The 23,775-nt window shown below is 39.4% G+C and overlaps 2 protein-coding genes across 5 annotated transcripts; one reads left to right on the top strand and one right to left on the bottom strand.

The window, feature by feature from the left end:
* Positions 1 to 1,832: 1,832 nt before the first annotated feature.
* On the bottom strand, positions 1,833 to 9,734 carry LOC115744540. Of its 4 annotated transcripts, none has more exons than XM_030679767.2 (10): positions 9,440 to 9,734; positions 6,796 to 9,278; positions 6,610 to 6,708; positions 6,332 to 6,484; positions 5,553 to 5,716; positions 5,276 to 5,423; positions 4,946 to 5,068; positions 4,761 to 4,848; positions 2,401 to 2,868; positions 1,833 to 2,311 (listed from the first exon to the last, which is right to left on the bottom strand). In XM_030679767.2, the coding sequence occupies exons 2-9, from the start codon at positions 9,130 to 9,132 to the stop codon at positions 2,702 to 2,704; spliced, it is 3,279 nt and encodes a 1,092-aa protein (XP_030535627.1). In that variant the 5' UTR covers positions 9,133 to 9,278; positions 9,440 to 9,734; the 3' UTR covers positions 1,833 to 2,311; positions 2,401 to 2,701. The 4 variants fall into 4 exon arrangements, with proteins under 4 accessions (XP_030535627.1, XP_030535626.1, XP_048133104.1 ...); XM_030679766.2 differs by having other exon boundaries at positions 6,796 to 9,224; XM_048277147.1 differs by lacking the exon at positions 9,440 to 9,734 and having other exon boundaries at positions 6,796 to 9,366.
* A 3,554-nt stretch (positions 9,735 to 13,288) lies between these two features.
* Positions 13,289 to 23,268, top strand: LOC115744622 (FGGY carbohydrate kinase domain-containing protein). The gene is made up of 16 exons (XM_048277545.1): positions 13,289 to 13,521; positions 14,221 to 14,300; positions 14,519 to 14,636; positions 14,746 to 14,924; positions 15,718 to 15,800; positions 15,870 to 16,051; positions 16,850 to 16,911; positions 17,099 to 17,207; positions 17,298 to 17,417; positions 17,909 to 18,028; positions 18,146 to 18,266; positions 18,363 to 18,519; positions 18,596 to 18,668; positions 19,602 to 19,729; positions 20,215 to 20,439; positions 22,999 to 23,268. Exons 1-15 carry the CDS (start codon positions 13,443 to 13,445, stop codon positions 20,335 to 20,337), a joined length of 1,734 nt encoding a protein of 577 aa, XP_048133502.1. The 5' UTR covers positions 13,289 to 13,442; the 3' UTR covers positions 20,338 to 20,439; positions 22,999 to 23,268.
* Positions 23,269 to 23,775: the final 507 nt, after the last annotated feature.

Here is a 23,775-nt window from a genome sequence, read left to right as displayed (position 1 = left end):
ACCCACCATTTTTAACCAACCCACGGTCTCTTTCTAAGCGGCATCCTAACATATTTATAGACTTGAACCTTGTTCCTATATGACCCAATCAATTCGGTACGCTATCTATCGGGATTGAATTTGAACTGAGAAATAACCGTGATTGAAAATTTATTTTCAATACGGGACCGACTTTCCAGTCTTGGATTAGACCTCCTTGAAAAGCTGAAAGGATGAAAGAAGTGAGGAAGGCATTTTTTGAAATTTAACCCTGTGGTTTGGTTGCTGAAAAATTTTACTTGTCGGGACTTTAAAAGTGTCAAAAAAAAAAATTTTTTGGTCGAAAGTGCCAAAGGTTAAATGAGCAAGAAAACATAGTTGGCCAAAAAATGAAGTAGGAGACAAGAAAGAGGCTGTCCTAATTATTCATCATGTGCGTCCTGCGACTCCTCTTGTTTTTGTTTTGAGTATAAATTTTACTGCTAAAGATTTTTATTAATAGAAATATTTAGTTAGACAAAAAAACAAAGAAAAACGTTTTTTTTTTATTCTTACTGGGACATGGTAACTGGTAAGAGATTATGTGTTTTGAACTCCTGTCAATTCATACTGTACTCGAAATCGTCTAATGTCAACTTTTCTAGACGTGTCAATGCACATTGGAAGTTACAGTCCCTCAGGTCATCAAAATTTTGATAGAGTGCTCAAATTCGCTATCTATTCATTGTTTAACAATTGATACAATTTGATCGAATCTAATTAGTTTTCTGATTGATATGGACGTAATAGATACGCAGCTAATTTTCTCGATTTGGTAAGTAAAAACAAATCAAAATTCACCAACTTGAACGTCAAATCAGCTAAAACTTAGTGATCATTTGTCAAATTTACCGATCCAATGGTATATTACTATGCCTATGTGATGTTTATTTGCTGTCCTTTTTATTATCAAGTATTGTTCTTGTATTACTCTGGAGTAATATCAACCTATTAAAAGAGCTGGTCGATTTTCCGCGAAAGTTTCTATTCTTCAATAATACCACGGCATGACCCTTTGGACTTGTGATTATATTCAATTCCCGTTGCCAATTACAAGCGAGTTCAAGAGGTTATGTTCATAGAGACAATATGGAACGAGAATTAGGATTTTTCTGTTGGAAATGTATGTCAAACTAGCAAGTCTAGACCAGCCCAGACAAAAAAATCACGTGCTTTGTACATATATCAGAACCAGTTTCGTGTAGGAAATAGGTAACATGTGCCACGGCATGACCCTTTGGACTTATATTTTCTTTCTTTTCTTACGTTTTGACTATCAGAGTGGAGATCCCAAAAGGAGCCAGCACTGCATTTGCGAAGAGGAAGACTGGAACAGAGAAAAAGCTACAAACCGTTCATCCAAATGGAAATGAACGGGCTGCTTCATTATTTTCCTCTTTTGGAACTCATCTTTCCGACAAGTTTTTTTGGCGAAATTTATTGGGATTATGCATAACTTTTCGAGAGGAATTTCATTGAAAGAACAAAGTGTCTCGAAAATAGCGCGCTCTTCCAATCATTTGTCCAGTTGCATTCAATTTGAGAGGGCAAATCTTCCCAACAGTGTATCTCTCATCTTTCCGACAAATTTTTCACTTGCAAAGAGAAAGACTGAAACAGAGAAAAAGCTACAAATTGTTCATCCAAATGAAAATGAATAGGCTACTTTATTATTTTCCTCTTTCGGCTAAGTAAAGGTCAGGCCTAGATTGTTTGCCTTTATCAATCGTTCCACGAAAGAAAAATTAACAAGAAAATGAAAGCGAATCAAGGAAATGTATGGAATAGTTAAGACACTACAGTCAAAAGAAAGCTGCAAAATTCTCACCGACTTCAATTCTTATCGACAATTTCAGTCCACACTGACCGAGACAAACGCCAAGTCATCACAATTACATTAATTATTGCGAGGCCTCTTGCGCTACTGTGTCAATTGAACAGATAAATGTGCCCCCTTAAACAGCAGAAACGTCAACTATCTCATGAGCATGTCAAACTAGCAAGTCTAGACCAGCCCAGACAAAAAAATCACGTGCTTTGTACATATATCAGAACCAGTTTCGTGTAGGAAATAGGTAACATGTGCCGCTGGCCGGGGGTGTGGGATTAAATAAAAAGAATAAACAAGTTAAAACTGCATATAATTGCGTTCCGTAGTAAGGAACCAAACGCCATATTCACCGTCGAGTATCTACACGTTTTTATTCAGGATTCGGTTCTGCTTCATATTCTGTATAGAATATCTAATGTCGTGTTTCCAATAATCCACACAAGACACCCGACTAGCAATATCCTGTGATGAAAATGAGGAGATCTTATCAAATGAGCTGACATATTCAATGTAGTTGAGTGAATGATTCGAGGAGATAGAGAGAGACTCACTTTTCATATTCAGCTGCTATTGCTGGCGTGCTTGGTCCACTTCAAAGTCTTTCTGAGCAGAACACCCAGACGAAAGCACGTGTAGTTGCATTTTAAGGAAATACCAATTTTAATCGGCATAACCATTATAACTTCAGTGAAACTGATAATATAAGAAGAAATCCATTACCATCGTGGTGGTACTTTAAAAGCAGTAGAAGACCATAGCTGAGATAACTATACTCCTGTGGCTTTTCAGCTCCAAATATGCAGACAGGATGTGAAGGCAAGAAGAGAACTGGCAAATAAACGTAATTACTAATTATTTCACATTAATTGCGGCAGCCATACTCCTCAGCTTCTGAGAGATATCTGTAAAAGAAGGCCTTTCTGATGGGTCCGAGGACCAACAACTCTCCATCAAGGATTTCCATTCAGGATCACACCATACTGGAATTTGTGGACGTAAAGAGTTATTTACTATACCTCCTGCAAAACACGGAAGGCATAATGGCTGAGGACATGAAGCAATGGCATAAGTTTCAATAGGACAGGAACAACTCAACAAAGTGGAAGATCTGCTATAAATGAACACAACGTGTCATTTAATGAATCAGATGCTTCCTCCTGTCCAACAAAACAGGAACTAAGTCATGTACACTGTAACACCCAGCTTTTGACATCTTGCATCAACCATTAACATTCTTGTTGCCAAACCTTGACTCTTTCTAGAACATGACAGAGATAACCATGGACAAGGCTAAGAACTGCAAATAAGTCACTTCCCAGAGTCCAGATTCTGCTTGATTCCACCCATTAGTAGCAACCTTGGCAAGGGCTGGTCAACAGTTATGGGCTTCACCTTATTCACTCAATATCAGTGTTATATGTCTCTTCATCTTTAAAGCTTGCAGCACATTGGATATTGTTTTAGACATATTCAAATGCCAAATTTTCTGAGCATATGCCATCAGATTAGGTGTCTTATGTATTTCAATGTCCACCATACATCTAGAGAGAACCCTCCATCTTGATCTTTATTGAGACGCGCGATTTTATTTGGAAAAATTATACTTTTCATCTCTGTTCACTACTTTTATAATGAAGTCCTTGTGATTTCAATTTTTCTAATCAAACCCTTATAATCATACATAATGTCTAATCAAATCCCTTCGACATGATATCCAGCCAAATGCAGCATGATCAAACCCTTCTACTCATACATAAAGTCTAGTCAAGTCCCTTTGACATGATATCCGGCCAAATGCAGCTGACGTGGCTGTCGGAGGACGCCAGAGTGCGACACAGATTAAATATTACCCACAGACGTGTATAGTGAATGGATAACTGTTCTTAAATTCGTTTTTAATGCTCCAGCCATTTCTCTGTCCACGTGGTGTCACGCAGGCAATATCTAATCCACTCACACTCCGGCATCCTCTGTCAGCTACACCAGCTAAATTTAGCCAGATTTGGTTTCGGAGAAATCTAATTAGACATTTTGTCGAAGTATGAGGATTTGACTAGAAAAATTGAGAGTAGTAGTGAAAACAGATATGAAAAGTGGAATTTCCATTTAATTTCACACAAACCAGAATCTTAAGTAGTAATAGGACTACCACAATGAAATTCTCTAGCATTTATGCTATTCATTCCAAATGCTCTAGCATTTATGATATTCATTAGACCATGATCATGATCAAGCTATTTTTATAACATCATATGGTTCAAAAGTGATAGCTTAATATGCCGTTCAACTCAAACACTGCCACAGAATCCATGTAAGATAAACACCATCCTAAAAATCCTTCTCTTTTAGAAATGAACGTCTAAAAGATATTAATTAGCTCATTTATACTGACAAATTTCCAACCTGGAATTCAAGAAGAGTACTGTCTCGAAGAGACATGAACCTTGCCCTGGTTTCTAATATGATCATCAGCCAAGGTCCAGAAAAACAAGAACCGCTTTATTACACATAGAATGAGAACAATTTGCCTGCTAAAACAAGAATTGTACCATCTGAGCTGGTTTTCTGTCGATGGCATATAACTACTCACACAACACACCTCCCCAAACAACAAATCACCACAGAGAAACATTTCTTGCTCACTCTATTAAAAGTAATTTCTGTCTACCCAGCATCTTGGACTCTCGTTGTGGAGCTAATCATGCGCATAAATAAACCAATTTGTATCCAAACAAACAATAATCACAGTTTAAATTTGCCTAAATCATGAAGTCAAGGAAAACCATTTCCATTAAAGAAATCTGTTTCGACATTACAGATGGGGTATAACATTACAGAAACTAAACGAAGAATATCCTCCAAAAACCATCTTCCTGGTAGCATATTCACTAGGAAAATTCATATAACTTACCAATAATAGAGGCACAGTGCATATCTGAATAAGGTTCTTCCCCAGTAAGCAATTCCCACATAACAATCCCAAAGGAGTAAACATCAATCTACAAGACAGGAATAACAATTCCTACAATTAATCATGGAGATATAAAAGGTCAAATATTCTTCCAGCTTCAAAAATATCTCCATAAAAGAAATTACCTTCTCAGTTACCATATTACTTTTCCCACTGAGAAGCTCAGGTGCCATCCAGGGTAATGTGCCACGAACACCTCCCGATACCAATGTGTGTTGCTTTACCTTTGACAACCCCAAATCACCAATCTGGAGAACAATCACACATGGAAGAAGTAGCCCGATGAAAGTTAAAATTCTCATTGGATTTTCAAGGTAAAAATGATGCGATGATCCCATAAAACACCAAAAAAATTGGACCATACTCTTCCAAAGAAGACAATCAGACTAATAGGTGTGACAACTTGGTACAAGTAGCATGGAGTTTTCAGGGAGTCATTGTAGAAGTCTTCATACCTTGCAGATAGGCCTTTGAGGATCTCTCATGTTTACCAGAAGATTTTCACATTTCAAATCAAAATGTACAATGTTCTTTCCATGCAAATACTCCATCCCAAATGCTGCATCCATAGCTATGATAAGTCTTTTGCGACGATCAATAGTTCTGTAACATCATATAAACAGCAGTCAGATTTGCTATAGGAGCGGAAAATGAGCAAAGTACATTTTGATCTGAAATATCAGAATTCAAATGATTGCTAGTGAAAGCCTCAACCATCACTCCAAAACTTACCTGTCTTTCTTCTGCAAAAATTGCTTCAGAGATCCATTGACCATAAACTCTGTCACAGTCGCCAAAGATCCGTCTGGACCATCTCGTACTATACCGTAGAAGGAAACCACATTTGGATGGTGCAAGGAACTTAATATCAAGGCCTCCCTCCAAAAATCAGATATCTACAAGAGTGATTCACAATTTACCAATCTATGGCACAAGTTTCAACCTCAAAAAGAGTGAAGACTCTAGTTGTGGAACTTCTACTTTTCGTTCGAATTCTTTCCCTGTCCTCTCTTTCACACAAATTCTTCAATATGAGTGTGGAACTAGCCTACTGAAGACCAGTGATTTCGCAATAAATGAGACTTTGGCACCCTTAGAAAGAGAAGATTAGGCAATAGCAAAAAGCGAAGGGAGCCTTCGTCTAAGTTTCAACCTTTGGAGAGTAAACCACCAAATATCTCACACAACATGTCTTTCGCTGACTTATTTTATTTAAAACAGCTACCTTAACAAGTTCAAAATAATGAATAAAGCCTCAACCTAGAGCATGAAAAAAGAGCACATGACAAAAACAACTCCAAGTTAGGATAACCAAAGATTTTCGATTCACAGCTAAGTAATTCATAATGTGCCAGGGTACTTCAGCTTCATTAGCATTTGTATTCTCTACAACTTATGGTATAGGTGCCATTTTTTCTGATGGATGAATTTCGCACTATAAGACTGTAGTCTATAACTCATCATAGTGCAATCCTCCTTTTTACAAAGGCAAGAATGATTATTGTTACTACCAAGCGTTCTCGTTCTGAAGGTCTTCCAGCAAAGCAGCTTGCTTTTATCCTTTTTATAGCCACATCAGAACCCTTCCATTTTCCATGGAACACTGCTCCATATGTTCCCGATCCTAGGACTCGGATTTCTTCCAGATCTTCGTTTCTGATTGTCTGATAAAATATGGAATCCATTAGCTCCTAGCAAGAAGACTATTTGGCAACTAGCAATAGCAGTGACCTGAGGAAATACTGATGACTAATGGCACTTGAAATGTATGTGAGGAGCAAAGGAAGACCTGCAATCCTCTGGCTATCGCTTCTTCCTCGGCCTTGGTTGGCTCAATTTTCAAATTAGCGTCATTATCAGAATCCAACTCCAACTCTCCTTGGGTGTTCTACAGAGAACAGCAAAATCAGAAGATTGAAAAGACAAGGACAAAGAGAACTCCAGAGAAGACTCTTTTAGCACGGAAACCACTCACCACCAAATCAGATTCATTGTCGTTTCCTTCTTCTATAACTTTCTCATCAGCAGGACCTTTGTTCTCTTTGGCTCCAGTATTTGCCTCCTCGCCTTCTAATGCTGCTCTCTTCATGGAATCAATCAACTCAGGTAGGACCCTCAAGTGGTTAACAGGCGTCTCTGATTTCTCTTTAGGAGAAAAGTTATCTTTGTTAGCCAATCCAACAATACTCCCACCATTTTCCACTGGGCTACTGGTTACCTCCACAGGTTTTGAGCCTAAAACTTTATCTCTTTCTTGACAAGAACCAGCCTGGCCCTGCTCATTACTGGTCTCCCTACCTTCTGCTGTGATATTACTCCTATCTTTCCCCATGACATCGGTGACATGATTCCCATTTATTGATTCAGGAATGCTGACAAAAAGAGGGACCCTCGGTGAATGGCCAGTTTCCTCGACACATGCACGCTTGTTCTCTTGAAGAGTATTTAACTTCAATATCGAACCATGACCAGAAGAAAACTCAGGGATAGCATTCCCATCAAAAGCCAATGCATTTGGTGAGGATTGGGGAGAAATAGTTTGATTGTCTATTGCCCTAACAAGCCTTGGACTTTCCTCTGGTGTATGGAGGAATACTGGGCTAACAGCACCATTTATTAGCTGAGGTGTACCGGAGGTTTCATAAGGAGGAGCACCATACACGGGATTCTGGACATTTCTCCACATTCCATGTGGAGGTACGTGTCCATGTGAGACTGTGTACATGCTGTCAGGAGGCACATTTCCATATCTAACATAGTATTCTTCGGGAAGAGGAATGTGTAAGTGAGCAGCCACAGCCTGGTCATGATAAATGTCATTGCTCAATTCAGGTCCAGCACACTGATGAGCATACTGTCGTGGTGAGTGACGCCCGTCAGTTAAATTAGTGGGGCCGACATGAAAGTTTGAGCTTGAACCATCTGCAAGATAGTGATCATTCAACCTTCCAGCTCCAGAGATATGTGCTCTTGCATCTTCTACCCGCGGACTTAACTGATTCTGCAAGATCCAACCATCCTTATAGGGAACATGTGGATCAATCTGCTCTTTCTGGTAAATTCCATGGTGTAAATTACCACTGGTGTTTAACACGTGATTTTCCAAATTCGGCAGGCACTCAAGACATGAGTTATTGAGAAGGGGAAGACAGTTCCCCATGTTAGGTTGCTCTATATGTGAGTTATTTTTGGGCACGGACATCCGACAGTGCTCGCAGGTACTGCCTCCATCGAAAGCATTAGCACCATTTAATATGCTTCCCTGAAAACCAGCCTTGTCCCCTCCAGCAGCATGCAACCACATTAAATTGTCAGGAACATGTCCTTGGTGGTCATAGTTTGGCTGATGGATAGCGTGAGGCCTTACATGGTCATCCGGCATTCTATCTATGCCTCTTTCAGGTAATTCTCCGAAGGACATAGCAAATCGTGCAGAAGAAGGAGAAGACGGAAAGTCAGCTTTTGGGTCATGGCGCCCATGATGCCGTGGGGAATAGTAAACTGGACTCCACTGGGCATCCATTTCACCGTACCTCTGATTAACAGGTTGCTGATACTGTCCAGAACCCAAATGTGGAACTGTTAGTTGATGCAAGTTGAATGGTATCACTGGCATGTCACTGTTTCTCTGGCTGTGGATGCTTCCCTCCAAACTTATTGGGTTAAAGAACTGTTCAGCTAAGTGCATATCATCTACAGGCCTCATCATAGCAGACTCAGACTGCTGTTGCCTCCAAAAATCTGATGGGTCGTTCATATTGTTCAAGGCATCAACATACCTTCGCTCAGTATCCCTCTCAACTCCGTCTATATAATGCGTCAAACCATCTTGCTCCGTGTTCGAGAATAGAAAAATCCTGAGTCTACTCACCCCTTCACCAGAACCTAACTTATCATACTCTTCCATCATATTAGTCACATCGTCGTCATTAACAACCGAGACCAGCGCATCGAGATCCTCATCAGGCTGCTGATATTTCAGAACCGCTGCAGCTTCATAGAGCTCTTTCATCTTATTCATCAACTCCTCATAAGTAATTTCTCTAGGCAGGCACACAATTCTGGTCTCCCCACCGACATACCGCAATTTCCCATCCTGCGGGCGGGGCATTATGCTGCCTCCAAAGCTGCACAAGAACTTAAAACGCAGAGCCTCGTCATTGGAGCTCGAGTGCGAGCCATGGTCCGAGGGTGGAGCCGCTGAGGGACTATCCATCACCGAGTAAACAGCCTGATGATTGCCTCGCTGACTGCCGGCGTACTCAGACTGCGCAAGTGACCTGCTCAAGCACGCAACTCTTCTATTACACATGAGTAACACCTCAAACCATCGAGCCTGCTAGCTTCGCCACTCCCCGATCCAATCAAGTAACGCATTCTCGAGTGCGCCACGGAGCATATGAACTAATACCACCAAAACAAAATGGCGAATCAAATGACCGTAACAGCAATCCAGAGCTATTGGCGAAACAATCAATTTTAAAACTTGGAATTAGCCTCAGATCAGCTCAATCCTTTTTGTCATCAAGATCGAAATCGCAAACCAGCTCAAATTCGAACTCTCGAGGCGATATTACAAACAAAAGCAAAGAAATCCCAGCAAAGCTCGATCCAAGTACCTGAGCGAGCTCCGAATACCTAACGGCGAACGACAAAAAACCCCGCCCAAAAAAGCAAACAGAAAACCAGCACCCGAGAGAATCTGCTCTGATTAGCCAATCAATACTCTCTTTCTCCCTCGACACCGAATCAAAATTTTCAGAGTAAAGAAAGAGACGAAGCTGGAGGGGTGACGAGTGATCTTGCGAAAGAGGAAAAAAAAATCGAAAACAAAATGGAAGGTGATGATGATGAAGAAGAAGATAGAGAGACGGAGGAGCGCCACAGGGCACAGGCCGAAAAAAAAAAGTTGGGGACTTTGTCCTGTGAACTGTTTTTTTTTTTTTTTTGCGGGGCCTCAAGCTTCGATGTCAGCTCGCCAGGTAGCGGCACACGTGGCACCACCTGGTTTTTGCATTTCTCTCTCCCATGAAGAGAGAGAGAGAGAGAGAGAGAGCATCTTCGATCTCCAGCGAATATGCGACGCTCCCCCACGCGCTCCTGCGTCCACTCCCCGCGAGTGGTGTCAGCTCTCCGGCGAGTACCCCACTGGAGCGCTGGCATCCGGCGGCGCCGAGTTGGCTCCGATCCGGGCGCGCCCCTCTTTTAGCTCGGCCTTCTCGTGAGCGTCACGTGGGGACCAGCCACGCGCTCAACCTTTTTAGGCTAGTCGCGTGTTTGAACATGTGGCTGGCGTTGCGAAGCGACTTTCCCCAACTTCGTCGAATCGAATCAAAGGGTAAAAATGGGTTTTTGTCCCTTTTGTATCGCTGCGATTCTAATCAAGTTGACGTATTTTCAATTATTTTAATTAGTATTTACCAAAAGGCCAAAAAAAAATCACTCTTTTTAATTGCCAAAAAAAAAAAAAAAACCCTAATCTAATCCCTTCGATGAGTTTGATTAAATCCATCCGACTTGCTGTTTGGAAGATGCCAGAAACTGGAAGTGACATGGATTGAATATTGCCTACGCAGACATCTATCCTAAATAGTGAACAAATAAGAGGATAATAAGATAAATAAAAGATTTAATCTTTTCTTTAACTGCACAAACCACGTTAAGTTTGACACGGGAAATGAAATGAAATTCGAAAATGGAATAAAAAAGGATAGTATTCCAATATCTTTGCTCGTATACCGTGGGAATATAATCGAATGAAAATTCCCATCTTTAGTTATAAGAAAAGTGTTGCAATATGGAGCAATACGGCATATTCATATTAAATTTTCTCGTGATATTTGTTTTGCTTAGATAATCGCTTATAAACTAAGTTGTTCTTGTGGCCTATTTAAGATTTTTTTCGTCTTCAACCTTTTATTGAGATTCCAATAACTGATTTTTTAATATCATCAATAAAGGTCGAGGTTTGATGCGGATGGATACGGATATTGCCACGGCGAGAGGGGCGCAATTACGGTGAAAGAAGAGGTGCCGAGGGAGAGGATTGAGCATTTGCGTGTCGTGATGGTTCACATGAGAATTTTCGGTCGTGCTTTAATTCAAGATGAATATATGAGGAAATAATATAATTTAGGGAATAAATTGAGGAAAAAAATTCACTGACAATATTAGACAAGGAAGGAAATATTGATGCTATTATCTTTGTTTTTTAACTAGGTTTTCCTCCGAATTGAAAAATGGCCCATTTTAATTTCTCGAACGTATGTTCTAGGAAAAATAAATCCACTGCGAAAGTAAAGTTTGTCTACTTGTGGAGGATGACATCCATGGCCAAGAAAATCTCGCATTATTCACGTTATCGACAACCCCTAAATCTGTAATTTATTTTCAAACAAAGTGCACCACTTAAAATAATGTATTTTACTCTCTTTTTTTTTTTTTTTTTTCAGATTCGGGAGTTATATTGTGAATTAATGAGTTCAAAGAATTGTATATAGCTCACTCTATTCTTAAATTAAAAATGGAAAAATTCTAAAAAAGGGCCTCAAGTGCTATTATTTTCTCAAATAAGAGCATGAAGTAAACCTTGTTTCAAATAAGGGCTTGAAGTGTTTTGATTGTGTCAAAAAAGGATAGGGAAAAATCCAAAAAAGAACCTGAAGTCCTCTTGTTTTCTCAAATAAGGGTTCCAAGTAGATTTTGTTTCAAATAAAGGCCCGAAGTGACATAGTATGTTTCAATTAAGGGCCCGAAGTGGCCATATTATTTCAAAAAAGGGTCCGGCCTGAAGGATATTTTCGTCACTTCACTTTTAAAATTTTTATTCTTTTTTTCTCTATTTTTTCCTTTTTTCTAATTTAAAAAAAGAAAAGAAAAAAAAAGCCACACAAAGAGAGGGCTACCCCTCCCGCTTGTGGTCATCGGCCCACCACCGGTGGGAGGTCGGTTGGGGCGGTGAGGGGTGGCAACCCCGTCGGCCATTAGCTAAGGCCTCTAGCCCTCACGAAAATTTCAAATCCGAGAGCGTGTCGTCCCCGTCTTCTTCTTCTTCGAGCTTCATCCGCAACTCCTTGCAAGGAGTTCATCGGGCCCTAGCCAACGAGGACGAGCTCGTGCAAAACCAGATCTACTTCGTGCTCCCCAAGTCGAGGCTCTAGCACCGCCCGACGACCTCAAACATGGTGGCCCTCGCCGTGAAGGTGAGCATCGTGATGCAGAAGGCGTTGAGGCGGATCTCGCCCCCATTGGCCACGCCCGGGTGAGCCAAGGGCTGACCTCGACCTCGCTCGGGCGAAGCCGACGAGGGCCGCCCTCGGCTCGCCCGAGCGAGGCCACTACCTCCCTCGCCGGCGGCCGGCCACGGTGAGTTAGGGTAGAAATAAAAAGGAAAAAAGAAAAAGAGAAAGGAAAAAAAGAGAAAAGGAAAAAAGTTTTAAAAAAAAGGGAAAATGACTAAAATACCCATACTCGGACCCTTTTTTGAAATAAAAAGGGCATTTCGGACCCTTATTTGAAACAAATACTACTTCGAGCCCTTATTTGGAAAATCGAGAGCACTTCGGGCCCTTAAACGAAATTTTCCCAAAGAGGATATGAAGTATATATTGTTTCAACTAAAGACTTAAAATGACTATATTAATCTAAAAAACAGGGATGAGTCATTTTTATCTAGGGATATTTTTGTCATTTACTATTTTATTTTATTCTATTCTATTTTTTAAGAAATTTTGAGAAACAACAAAAAATATAAAAAAAGAAAGAAAGGAAGAGCACAGGCTGGAGGTTTGGCCGCCGGGGTTGCTAGGGCCTATCGGTGGGGCAGTGGCCACCTCCCGCTTGTGTTTTTGTTTTAATTTAATTTAATAAAAAATAGATTAAAATTATATTTTTACCAAAATATCCTCGATTGGCAGGAAAATTTGGCTTGTTGGCCCGCCAAGAAGGCCAAACCCTTATTTAAAACAACTATAACCACTTCACGATCTTCTTTGACACAATCGGGGCATTTCATGCATTTATTTGAAATAAAGTTCACTTCACGCCTTTATTTGAGAAAATGAGGGTACTTGCGACTAGAGGTGGTCGGTTCCGATTCAGGAACCGGCGGTTTCGATTCCTAAAAAAGGTGGAACCGCCGGGCCTGGGTCAATTCCGGTTCCGGTTCGGAACCGCCGGTTCCTAGGCCTAATAGCTCTTTTTCCTGGACCTTCTCCCTTTGTTTTTTTTTTTTATTTAAAAAAACCGGATCGGAACCGTGGGCCCGGTCAACGGGCCAGTTCCGGGTCCCGATTCAATATTGGCCATGTCTACTTGCGGCTCTCTTTTTTTTTTTTTTTTGAAATTTTCCCGTTAAAAATTAAACTGGAGCTAAGCCAAGAACCAACGAAATAAAATATGGAGAAAAGCTGAAACAAGATTGGTCCCTTTTTTTCTGGTCGGATGGATCGGTCCATGTTATCCATCCAGATTTTTTTAAGATACAGATATAATTAACAACTAATAAATTTTGCAAGAGGAGAGAAAAAAAAAAAAGAAAACCAAAAAAAAAAGAAGCACCGGATAGACACTGCGCCACTCCTTCGCCACCACCCCAATCCGCACCGCTTCGTCTCCGTCGATATGGCGACCGCCGCCTCCGCTGCTACTCGTCGGTCCGTCTTCCTCGGCGTCGACGTCGGCACCGGCAGCGCCCGCGCCGGTCCGTTCCTGAGCTCATCTTTGTATTAGCAAAGCGCATCATCATGCGTAGGAGCATCATTACCTGATTACCAATCCCGGAGAACTTTTAGCCTCTGCATTTGATGATTATTATTTGTTTCTCGGTCTCATTTTTTGAATCGTTACTCTTGCGTCGATTTTCCAAACGTGGAAGTTGGCTTCCAGTTCGGAGTAAGCAGGCGTTCGGCTCCAAATTCTTGTTCAATCTCCATAGAACTTCCAGGCCATCTTATCGATCGAGTTATGCTTAATCTCTAATTTGGCTTTATACCGATGAATTGTATTGAGCCGTTTCAATTGCTTCCCTACGAAGCCAAAATTGCTTGTATCTGATAAGCCAAGTCTACATTCGCTGAAGTTTTTGAGTATTCTATTCTAATCCAGTAGTTGGTTATTTTTTTTCAGCTCATCACATGTTTCAAAAATTCATTTTCGTGTTGTAGTTCTTACAATGTCGTGATTAGAAACTGATAGGAGAAGTCTCGATGATTAAGCTCAAGATGTCCTTCCTGCATGGTGTGGCGGTTTCAAATTGAGAAACTATCCTAAGAGCTTTGAATGTGCAAGTGTATCTATGTTTTGCTAAAACATACAGAAGATTTGAATATTCCATGTGCCAAAGAAAGTATACTTTTTGGGGTATTAGAAAGAATTGTTTAATTGTTAATGTGTTGTACAGGTCTTTTTGATGAGGAAGGAAAGCTACTGGGGTCTGCGAGCAGTCCAATACAAATATGGAAAGAGGGTGATTGTGTGGAGGTAATTAAGTGTCTGAAATTTGCCTTATCAATGGCTTGCTTATTGGCTAGTCATGGCTACGGAAATTTGGCTTTGCGACAGAACTTGTTTAGTTCCCTATCTTCATGTTCCTAGGAAGCTATTGGGCCATGTAATGAAAAATTTAAAGAGAATGGGAAAGAAAATTTTGTGTTTTTCAACTGAAATTAGTAACCGTCGAAACTTCTACTTGTTACCAGCAATCTTCAACGGATATCTGGCATGCAATTTGTGCAGCTGTAAAAGCAGCATGCTCCCTTGCAAATATATCTGGTGAAGATGTCAGTGGAATTGGGTTCGCTGCTACTTGTTCCCTTGGTTTGTCTTTGCTAATTGACTGCTCTCTAGCGTCCTCTAATTTAAAATATGCTATCATCGGTGCATGGAATATGGGGTTTTCCTGATGGGATGGAATAATTATTTGCAGTTGCAGTGGATGCTGATGGTTCACCGGTAACAGTTTCTTGGAGTGGCGATTCAAGAAGAAATATTATTGTCTGGATGGATCACAGAGCTATAAAGCAAGCTGAAAAGATCAATTCTAGTAACTCCTCTGTACTTCAGTATTGTGGTGGAGCTGTTTCCCCAGAAATGCAACCACCTAAGGTACTTTTCCTAGCAAGACTATGATGTTATGACTTTCAGAGACTACTATCAGATTTGGTTATTCTCTGTTCGAATATACTGTTGACACTCTGCAGTATAGGCAGCCACGATGCTTGTTGCCCGCTCCATATTGGAAATAGTTCTTTAAGACTTCTCTCAGAGCTTGAAAAATGTCGCTGGCAATTAGCTTTTTTTTTCCCAATGGGGAAAAAAAAGGAACTTTGTTTATTTGAGCCAAAAATGTTTTGAGTATTTGTTCTTTCTGTCAGGGACTAATCAGAATTTCTTGTATTTTTTATGGCTTCTTTATGCTTCTTATATTGCACTATGATGAGTTGTGGCTATTGGAAGTTTTTAAATATCCTAGTTGAGCATTGTTGATCAAAAAGGGGGAAAAGTGGGAGTTGCGCTTTTGCAATTGAAAAGATCATTCGAGGAGCATTTTAGTTGTGATGGCATGCTCTCCACTGCTGTTGAAACTCTCTCTTCTATCCCCTGTTGGGTTTTTGAGATAGCTAATGCGAGATCTTGCTGCATATAAAGAAAAAAAGAATGAAAAAAATTAACTTGTTTTCATTAATATAGAACACTTACCTACTGTTTTCCCATATATTCATCAAGTACATAAGCTGATAGATAACTATTTCATGTAAGGAGCTCTTTGGAATCCATATTTCTCTTGGTTTCCTACAATATGACGTCCCATTTAGTTGCATCTCCCATGGATTTCCATCTTGGTTAAATTGTGCTTTGAATGCATCCTCCTTTAACCTTGCGAACTTTTTTTCCCTAGCTTCTGTGGGTGAAAGAAAATTTGCGAGAGTCCTGGTCACTGGTGTTTAGGTGGATGGACTTGAGTGACTGGTTGTCATACAGGTACTTGGATAGGCTAATTTCCTAGTATTGCCATATTCAGCAAATTTTTATGCATTGTTTACCTGCCAGAGCAACTGGAGACGATACTCGGAGTTTGTGCACTACGGTATGCAAATGGACTTATCTTGGTCACGCGCACATGCAGCTGAGTGAAAAAGATTCTCGGGATATGGAAGCCTGTGGATGGGATGACGACTTTTGGGAGGAGATTGGCCTGGCCGATCTTGTGGATGGTCATCATGCTAAGATTGGTTAGATAATTTTTCTTTATGTCTACAGTTTTTTAATGAACTGGAGTAGAATTTTGAAATATTTCTGGTCTTCTAAGAAATGATTGGTTCCATGTTGAAGGTTGATAGATCAAAGGGATTCTCGTTATATCACAGTTAGAGTTATGTCATTTTGCTTGGAATCTCACTTGAGCCCGTTACATTTTTTTAATGGACTTGGGCTATTTTCAGTTTGTCGTCTTTGTCTTCTTTTTTCACTAAATGTTCTTATCCTTTATCATATATCATCTCCCCCGTTCTTCTCTCCAAATTTGAAATAAATTCCGAGGGCAGGACCCAGAGATATTTCTTTTGCTTGTTATTATGAAATCGAACTAGATGTTGCTCTAGGAGCTGTTTTCTGCTTCAATTAAGCTCAGGATGGTGGTTTGATACAACTATTAAGAAGTGATGAAAGAAAGGCAATGATGAATAAATCGTCTATAGATATAATTGGATAAGGCACAATCCATGCCGCTTGTGTGGGTTCTTTTTTTATGTGAAAGGTGTCACTCAAATTACAGATATAAGCCAAAATTTATTCTGCGCTGTAGAATGGTAGTGCTCAAATTTATTCTGGGTGGAACACATTGTTAGGTTTCTCCACTGGTATTATACTATGTTCTACTTGGTCTTTTAAATGGTATTGTTTTGCTTGATCACCCTTTAGGGACTTATTTGTATCACAAATACTTTTGAACACTGCTATAGGAGTTCACTTATGCTAGCATTGAGTTTTTTCATTGTAATTAGTAATGCAAGACAGTTTCATGTCCACAGGAAGAAGTGTAGCTTTCCCTGGACATCCTCTGGGAAATGGTCTCACTCCAGTTGCTGCAAAGGCAAGAAATTTTGCATTTGTATTGATCCAAAGTGGTGCTCACTCGAGTTCCATTAACAAAGAAAACGTATTTATCAAAAAATCGGATGAGGGCATTCTACTTTTTAGTGAAATTTTGAGGCCATTTTCATCGGCAGTAGTTATCTTGTTCTTTTATAATCTTTCTGACCACTGTGCTTTATGTCTAGGAACTAGGCCTCCTGGCAGGAACTCCTGTAGGAACTTCATTGATTGATGCTCATGCTGGTGGTGTTGGGGTTATAGAAAGTGTTTCAGAGTCGGACATTGAAGATAAAGGTGATTATGTGATGTTAGTGTAGTTTGCTTTGCTTTTCCTGTAGCTGTTAGCTGAAGTCAATGATCTTGCCTTTGAAATGAAAAATTCAGAAAATGTTAAGGAGGCCATATGCCATCGGATGGTGCTTGTCTGTGGTACTTCCACTTGTCATATGGCTGTAGCACAGAGCAAGCTGTTCATTCCAGGAGTCTGGGGACCATTTTGGTCAGGTATACTTTTATGTTTTCCGGTCATTCCCAACTGTCAGCTTTCTCTGGCACACTTGGAGCCTAACGAATCTTTTGATCGTTGTAGTTGCTGAGGCTTGTTGACCCCACAGTTTGTGAACCTTTGATATGTCTACGTGACAAAAGTCACATCCAGCTCTAATAGTCGATTTATTGTCCCAGTCTTCTTAACCTTGTCAATTAATTTCTTCTTTTTGACCTTCTTTACGTTACTGTTTTCTCTTTGCAAGTTCAAAATATAGGTGCCTAAAACTGCTGTCCTTTGCTTTAGACTTTTATTAGCCGCATGCCAGGAGATTTGACCTTTCTTTTGAGGCTGATTGATCTCGTTCACTTCTTATAATAGCAGTGTTTATTTAATCCACTAGTAGTTGGATGTGAAAAAGGCCATTTCTTAGACTGTTTCTATTACTCCAAGCTTTAGAAACAGGAATTCTTAATGGAAGGATCCCTTTATGTCTTGATTTTTCCAGCAATGGTGCCAGAATATTGGCTCACAGAGGGTGGGCAAAGTGCTACTGGGGCATTGTTAGATCACGTGATTCAAAATCATGTTGCTTCTCCACTGCTTGCAAATCGCGCTGCTTCACAAAGTAAGATATCAATTGTCCAACTAAGCCAACAGTTTTGGTATTGGAAATGTGTCCTATTTTCTGCTGTAATTATGCAGTTTTTTCCTATCTTTTACTTTTTGTTGGTTATATTTCCAGGTGTATCAGTATTTGAGCTACTGAACAAAATATTAGAATCTCTTAAGCATGACCTCAAGACTCCTTTTCTCGCTGCTTTGACTGAGAACATTCATGTCCTTCCAGACTATCATGGGAACAGGTACTAAGGTTGTTCAGTTCAGTTTGATACTCTGGGTGTAGTGTGTCAGTGCTATTGGAATTTGGAAATACATTCCCTTAAAATTTGATGGTTCAGATCACCCCTTGCGGATCCACAAGCAAAAGGAGTGATTTGTGGATTAACCCTTGATTCAAGTGAGAAGCAATTGGCTCTTCTATACTTAGCTACTGTCCAAAGTCTTGCATATGGTACTCGCCACATAGTGGAGCACTGCAATGCCCATGGCCATACAGTGAGCATCTATGATTCTTTATGCTCCATTGGAGTAGGATAACTAGAAGGTTAGTTATTGGCTACTCCTTTTGCAGATTGATACAGTGCTAGCATGTGGGGGCCTGGCTAAGAATCCGTTGTTCCTTCAAGAACATGCAGACATCATAGGTATATCTCTCCTTTGATAGCCTATGTCCGGAAAGGAGAAATATGAAGGGAAAAGACTGAAGGGCAAAAAAATAAACTTATCTTGTTTGAGAAACCTAGTGAAAGTGAAAGTGAAGGTGAAGGCTTGGATAGAAAAAAATCAATACCTTCAGCCTTTCCTTTCTTTTTGAAAGTGGAGAGGAAAAGGCAACTCTCAACATCGAACCTCTTGCTTTTTTTCAACTCGAAATGCTAGTATTGGTATTTTGATGATTTTTGTCTAGCAGATTTCTTCTCATTTTCATTCCACCGCCATCTAGCTCTTATCCAAACTGAATTCAAAAATTATGACTCCAATTCTCATTGTTTCCCTTTTCACTCATTTGACTTTCTTTTTGTCCTCACTCTTTTCCCAAACAGAGTGTAAGTGTCATCTGTTGGAGGATGGGTCTTCCTACCCTTCCAATTGTGCTGTTGAGTTCCTCTCTTTAGCATCTGTCTGGTTTAATATTTCAATTGCCAGATCTGCTTGACATCAACTTATCATGTTTGAATGTGATTAATCTGTCTTTACACTCTACCCTAATTTATATGATCGACTGCTGTGGGTGGCTAATGTAAACAGTGTAATTTCTGACTTCTTGTTCTTTTGTGCCTCCTGGGCCTAGCAATATTTAGAATAAGTAGAGGATTAGGTAAGTGAGATTCACCTATCTAATTTTATTGACAGAGACAATGAGAGAACGTTATTTACTACTCCCTTTGTGTTTGCACTGTTGTTAGGGAGTAGACTGAAGATTGAGGTCGGTTTTTTCGAGATCAATTTCCCATCCATTTGCACCATGAAACTTTCTGTCTAGTACTTTAAAAAGTAAAGATGAAAGTGCATGCTCAAAGTTTCCTGCCGCGCCGACATTATTTGACTAAGTTATTCTCTGTACTTGACTGGTGCAGGTTGCCCAATTATTCTTCCGAGAGAAAGTGAGTCTGTGCTTTTAGGTGCTGCAATCCTTGGGGCAGTCGCAGCAAAGAAATATTCTAGTCTTAGAGAGGCCATGAAAGCCCTGAATGCCGCTGGTCTGGTAAGCACGAGATGCTATTTTCACTTTACCTGTTTTTTCATGAATTATTATGCTTCCTTGAGATTGATAAGGGAGCCGAGTAAAGTTGAACAGCTTAGTAGAATGATTTCTGGTTTGGTATTGGTGGGAAAACTCTGCCCTTTCATGTCTGTCTATGCATGACCTGTCTAATGAGGGAGAAATGATTGTTCCCATGTTCGAAGTTATGAAAAAAAAAAAAGAGAGAGGAGACAAAACTTGAGCATGAATGGGTGGCATTTGGGTTGCTTCAACCGCAAGCTTATGAACATGGTCATTCCAATTCAAACTTAGTGATTTGAAGAATGAGACATGCTTTTCGGGAATTTAAAAAAAGGAAACTAATTGCATAAAGAGTTTTGACAGTAATATATATTGAATTAGGACCTGACTTGTTTTGGCTTTCTGAGGAAATGCCGTTATCCTCTAAGTATTGGGTCTGAATCTGTCTATTTAATCTGGTTCAGGTCATACATCCATCTAATGATCCGAGGATAAAGAAGTACCATGATGCCAAGTACCATATATTCCGTGAGCTTTATGAGCAGCAGCTGGCTCAGCGTTCAATCATGGCTGATGCTTTGGCATAGATGTTTTGGTGCGGATTTTGAACTGAAAGAGCCCTTTTTATCGGGGGTTCTCTCAGCACCGAGCATGACGCGATGATAGTTTCTTCCCTCTTCTTTTTACTTTTTGTTGGCACCTAAATTTTGATTTTTCTTAAATCGTTTATCTTGTATAAAAAAGAGAATTAGTTTTAGCTCTCACAAAAAAATAATTAAATCATTTTTATCATTAATTTTAGCATTTATGCATTACATTTGCATTTTATAGGACCGGCGGCGGAAGCAATTAATTTATTAAAATTCGTAATATTGGTTTGGGGGCAATTAATCTAGATATTATAATATTTCAAATCTTAAAGGATAAATGAGCCAATTGTTTCAATAATATCGTAGAGATATCAGAATATGTCCTTTGAATGAAAATAAGAAAGAGATATGGGCAAGAAACCCTAATCTCACGCCTATATATACATATGTCATGGACGTTCATAGAATGGGAAATCCATTCAGAAAAAAAATTCAGAGACCCACGAAAAAAAAAGAGAGAGCAAGAGAGATGAAGAGAGACGAAGAGAGAGCTTGTTAGTTTTGAAGTTGTCCCGAAGCATCATCCGTCCAATTGGCGCTACACCCAACTACCTAATTTCACGTGCTGCTCTTACTAGATCCCTTTGAGGCCTTGTGTGGATTCGACTCAGTCTTTGACACCATCTGTCCTCTGGCGCTTCTGCTCTTTCTCGATTCTATCCATTTGATCTAAGCAGCCGTCTAGCGCTATTTTAGGCCACTGCTCAAGGTGATTTTCCTTGCTGTGTGGACTAGTCACGTTGGGGACTGTTTAGTTGCAAATCGGCGCACAATTCATCGGTCGTGATTTGGTCCAATCTTCTGCTGTTTTTTTTTTTTGAAGGATAAAATCATTGCTATGCAGGCAATTTTCTGCTACTGTTCGAGCTGTTTTTGCTACTGTTTTGTGTCCAAAACAGCACCGTTTTAAGCGGTTCTTACTAGCTATTCAGTGCAGTTTTTTGGAGGACTTTTTGCCACTGTTTTGAGGACGTTATAACTGCTGTTTGGCTTCAATTTCACTGCTGTTTGCATTCATAAACAGCCGTGTTTTGGACAATCTTTTGTTACTAGTTCAGTGCAGAATTTTCGGACTTGATAAAAGTTACAGTGCAGGAATTTCGGCCACGATCCCACTGGTCAAATCGAGAGCCATCACTGCAAGGTCCAAGAAGTCCTATCGTTGTGGCCGTACCACAAGTTGTTGATCTGCAAGTCCATCCTTCTTGAGCCGGTCCGAAAGAGTTTGATTCGTAAGATTTCGCGCAAGTCCGAAAAGGAAAGAGCATATCTGGATGATTAGGTATAGTGTCCTATTCTATATTTTAGAATATCCTCAGTTGCGTATTTTGCATGAATTGTGTGCATATCTTGAAGATTTTGTTGCTTGATTTAGGATAATGCAATATTCGATTGTCTAATTTGGAAGATTGTGCATAAAAAATTGAATACCGCACATCCGACTTGGATATCCTTGAAAATCTTGTAACATGTCACTTGCCTAATTGGACAGATTGCATGTTTAAATTTGGATTTTGAATATTTTTTAAAGATTACGATTTATCGTAAATATTTTGAGATCTTTGTGATAATCTTGTGATAATTCGAAAATCTTTTTGAACATACTCAAGATACCAAAATATTTCAAAATGTAATCGATTAGAAATTTCCTCATCCGAAAGCGTATACATGGGAATAAGTCTATCTATCGGGCTTTAGATAGAATTATTTTTATAGTGGGCATTTCGAATTTTAGGGTCGATCTATCGGGCTTTAGATCGAAACTTAATTCGAAAGATTCAGCGGTAATTATCTTTTCACTAAAAGATTTGCAATTTGAATTTAAACTCAACCATAAAAACAGAAAAGCACAAAAAAATCAGAAATCTCAAAAAATAAAATTCATATCTCTTATCTTTAACTTATGTCACTAAGTTTTTGAAAATAAAAATTAGGAAGATATAGTTTCTTAAAAACCACGTCTTGTCATTTTTAGAAAGATAGGATTTTCTAGAAATCCTATCTTATGGATCACATTCAGCGAATAAAATCTTTTCGAATCCATTTCAACTTTTAAAAGATGTAGGCTTAGGGTTAAGAGATTTTCTTTAAAATTTTGGGAATTAATGAAAGTTAAATCCGAGAATTATAAGTTAATCTTGAACCAATTCACTCTCATTTTTCATTAATTTTTAATTTCGAAAATTAGTCAAAAATACAAAAAAATCATAAAAAGAAAACCAAAAAAATTTGCACCTTTAAGCTTCAAGTCGGAATTCATCAAAATCGCCAAATCGAACTTTTTTTTATTGAAATTGGTACCGAAAGGGCATTAATTTTATAAATTAATGTAACCAAGTCCCGAACTCAAGATTTCCGATTTGCAGAAATAAAATAGTTTTTTCCCGCTATTTTATTTAGGTTTCTAATCAACCTACCAAGAAATGATTAGTAGCGGCTCCATAATATGAAAATCTTTTACAAAATAATCACTTGAACCTTAAGTCACGATTTGGTAGAACTTGGGAGAGTTCGAGCTGGGTTAGTTAATTTAATTAATTAATCTGGTAATCCATTAACCTAAAATTGAAAATCCGATTTTTAGGTCGCGACACTTCTCTCTCCCTAGTTGTCGCAATGTATATACAGTAAATATACATGTCAAATTCCCTTCTTTGTGGAATAAATCTATTACTTTGCATATTTGAAGGAAATAATTGAGTAGAAAAAATTGGATGAAAGGCTGCTTTTATGATGAGCACTTTTGCCCATTGGAATGGAGGAGAGACGATGGCAATTTTTCTGCTTAGAAAATGAGGTTGATGAATCAGTTTAGAGAAAACAGAGTTCTCTTTGATCGAACATCATTGTGGAACTGCTGGAGCTTCATCTGCTGACAGGTTCATGCTGTAGAAGCAAGATCCATGCCTTCATTAAACATTTCTACATTTTCAAGTAAGGTTACTACATTAACCTTATTACTCTGCTAAATACAGGTTTTGGTTTAGGTGTGTCACCGGTTTTGGGTTTCCCCGCACGCACTTGGTAGGACCATAGTAACAGGCTCGCCTGGATAGTTGATGCTTCGTTGACACCTTAAACCAAACATTCTAGCAGTGATTTAAGGTAAGTACAACCCTGTCGTAACATTTTCTCTCTTTTGAGCGAAGGTAAGGTTATCAAATGAAATCAGTAACTAAACGTATGGAAATTGGCAACGTGCCAATTTTTAAGGGCAGAATTTCTAATTCAAGGTTTGCAAGTCCCAAGTGTGGATTTTTCTTGTTAATGTCCACAGACGGGTCCACGCACCAAATTTTATAATAGGCAAGAGCTAACCCAACACGGACTACTTCAACTGAATATGTATGACTCCTACGATGAGATCATTGTTCG

Source organism: Rhodamnia argentea, chromosome 4 (genome assembly GCF_020921035.1).
Source record: "Rhodamnia argentea isolate NSW1041297 chromosome 4, ASM2092103v1, whole genome shotgun sequence".
NCBI classification, from domain to species: Eukaryota; Viridiplantae; Streptophyta; class Magnoliopsida; order Myrtales; family Myrtaceae; genus Rhodamnia; species Rhodamnia argentea.
Note: the sequence above shows the minus strand (reverse complement) of the source record. Positions and strands in the feature narration are given on the sequence as shown.

Bases quoted from the DNA above. Each gene is read 5' to 3' on its own strand.
- LOC115744622 (XM_048277545.1), top strand. From the start codon at position 13,443: ATGGCGACCGCCGCCTCCGCTGCTACTCGTCGGTCCGTCTTCCTCGGC. The intron at 16,052-16,849 runs GTTAGATAATTT...TCATGTCCACAG, and splicing joins TGGTCATCATGCTAAGATTG to GAAGAAGTGTAGCTTTCCCT. The intron at 16,912-17,098 runs GCAAGAAATTTT...CTTTATGTCTAG, and splicing joins TCACTCCAGTTGCTGCAAAG to GAACTAGGCCTCCTGGCAGG.
- LOC115744540 (XM_030679767.2), bottom strand. From the start codon at position 9,132: ATGTGTAATAGAAGAGTTGCGTGCTTGAGCAGGTCACTTGCGCAGTCT. The intron at 5,069-5,275 runs GTATGAAGACTT...ATTGTTCTCCAG, and splicing joins CTCAAAGGCCTATCTGCAAG to ATTGGTGATTTGGGGTTGTC. The intron at 2,869-4,760 runs GTAAGTTATATG...CGTGTTTTGCAG, and splicing joins GCACTGTGCCTCTATTATTG to GAGGTATAGTAAATAACTCT.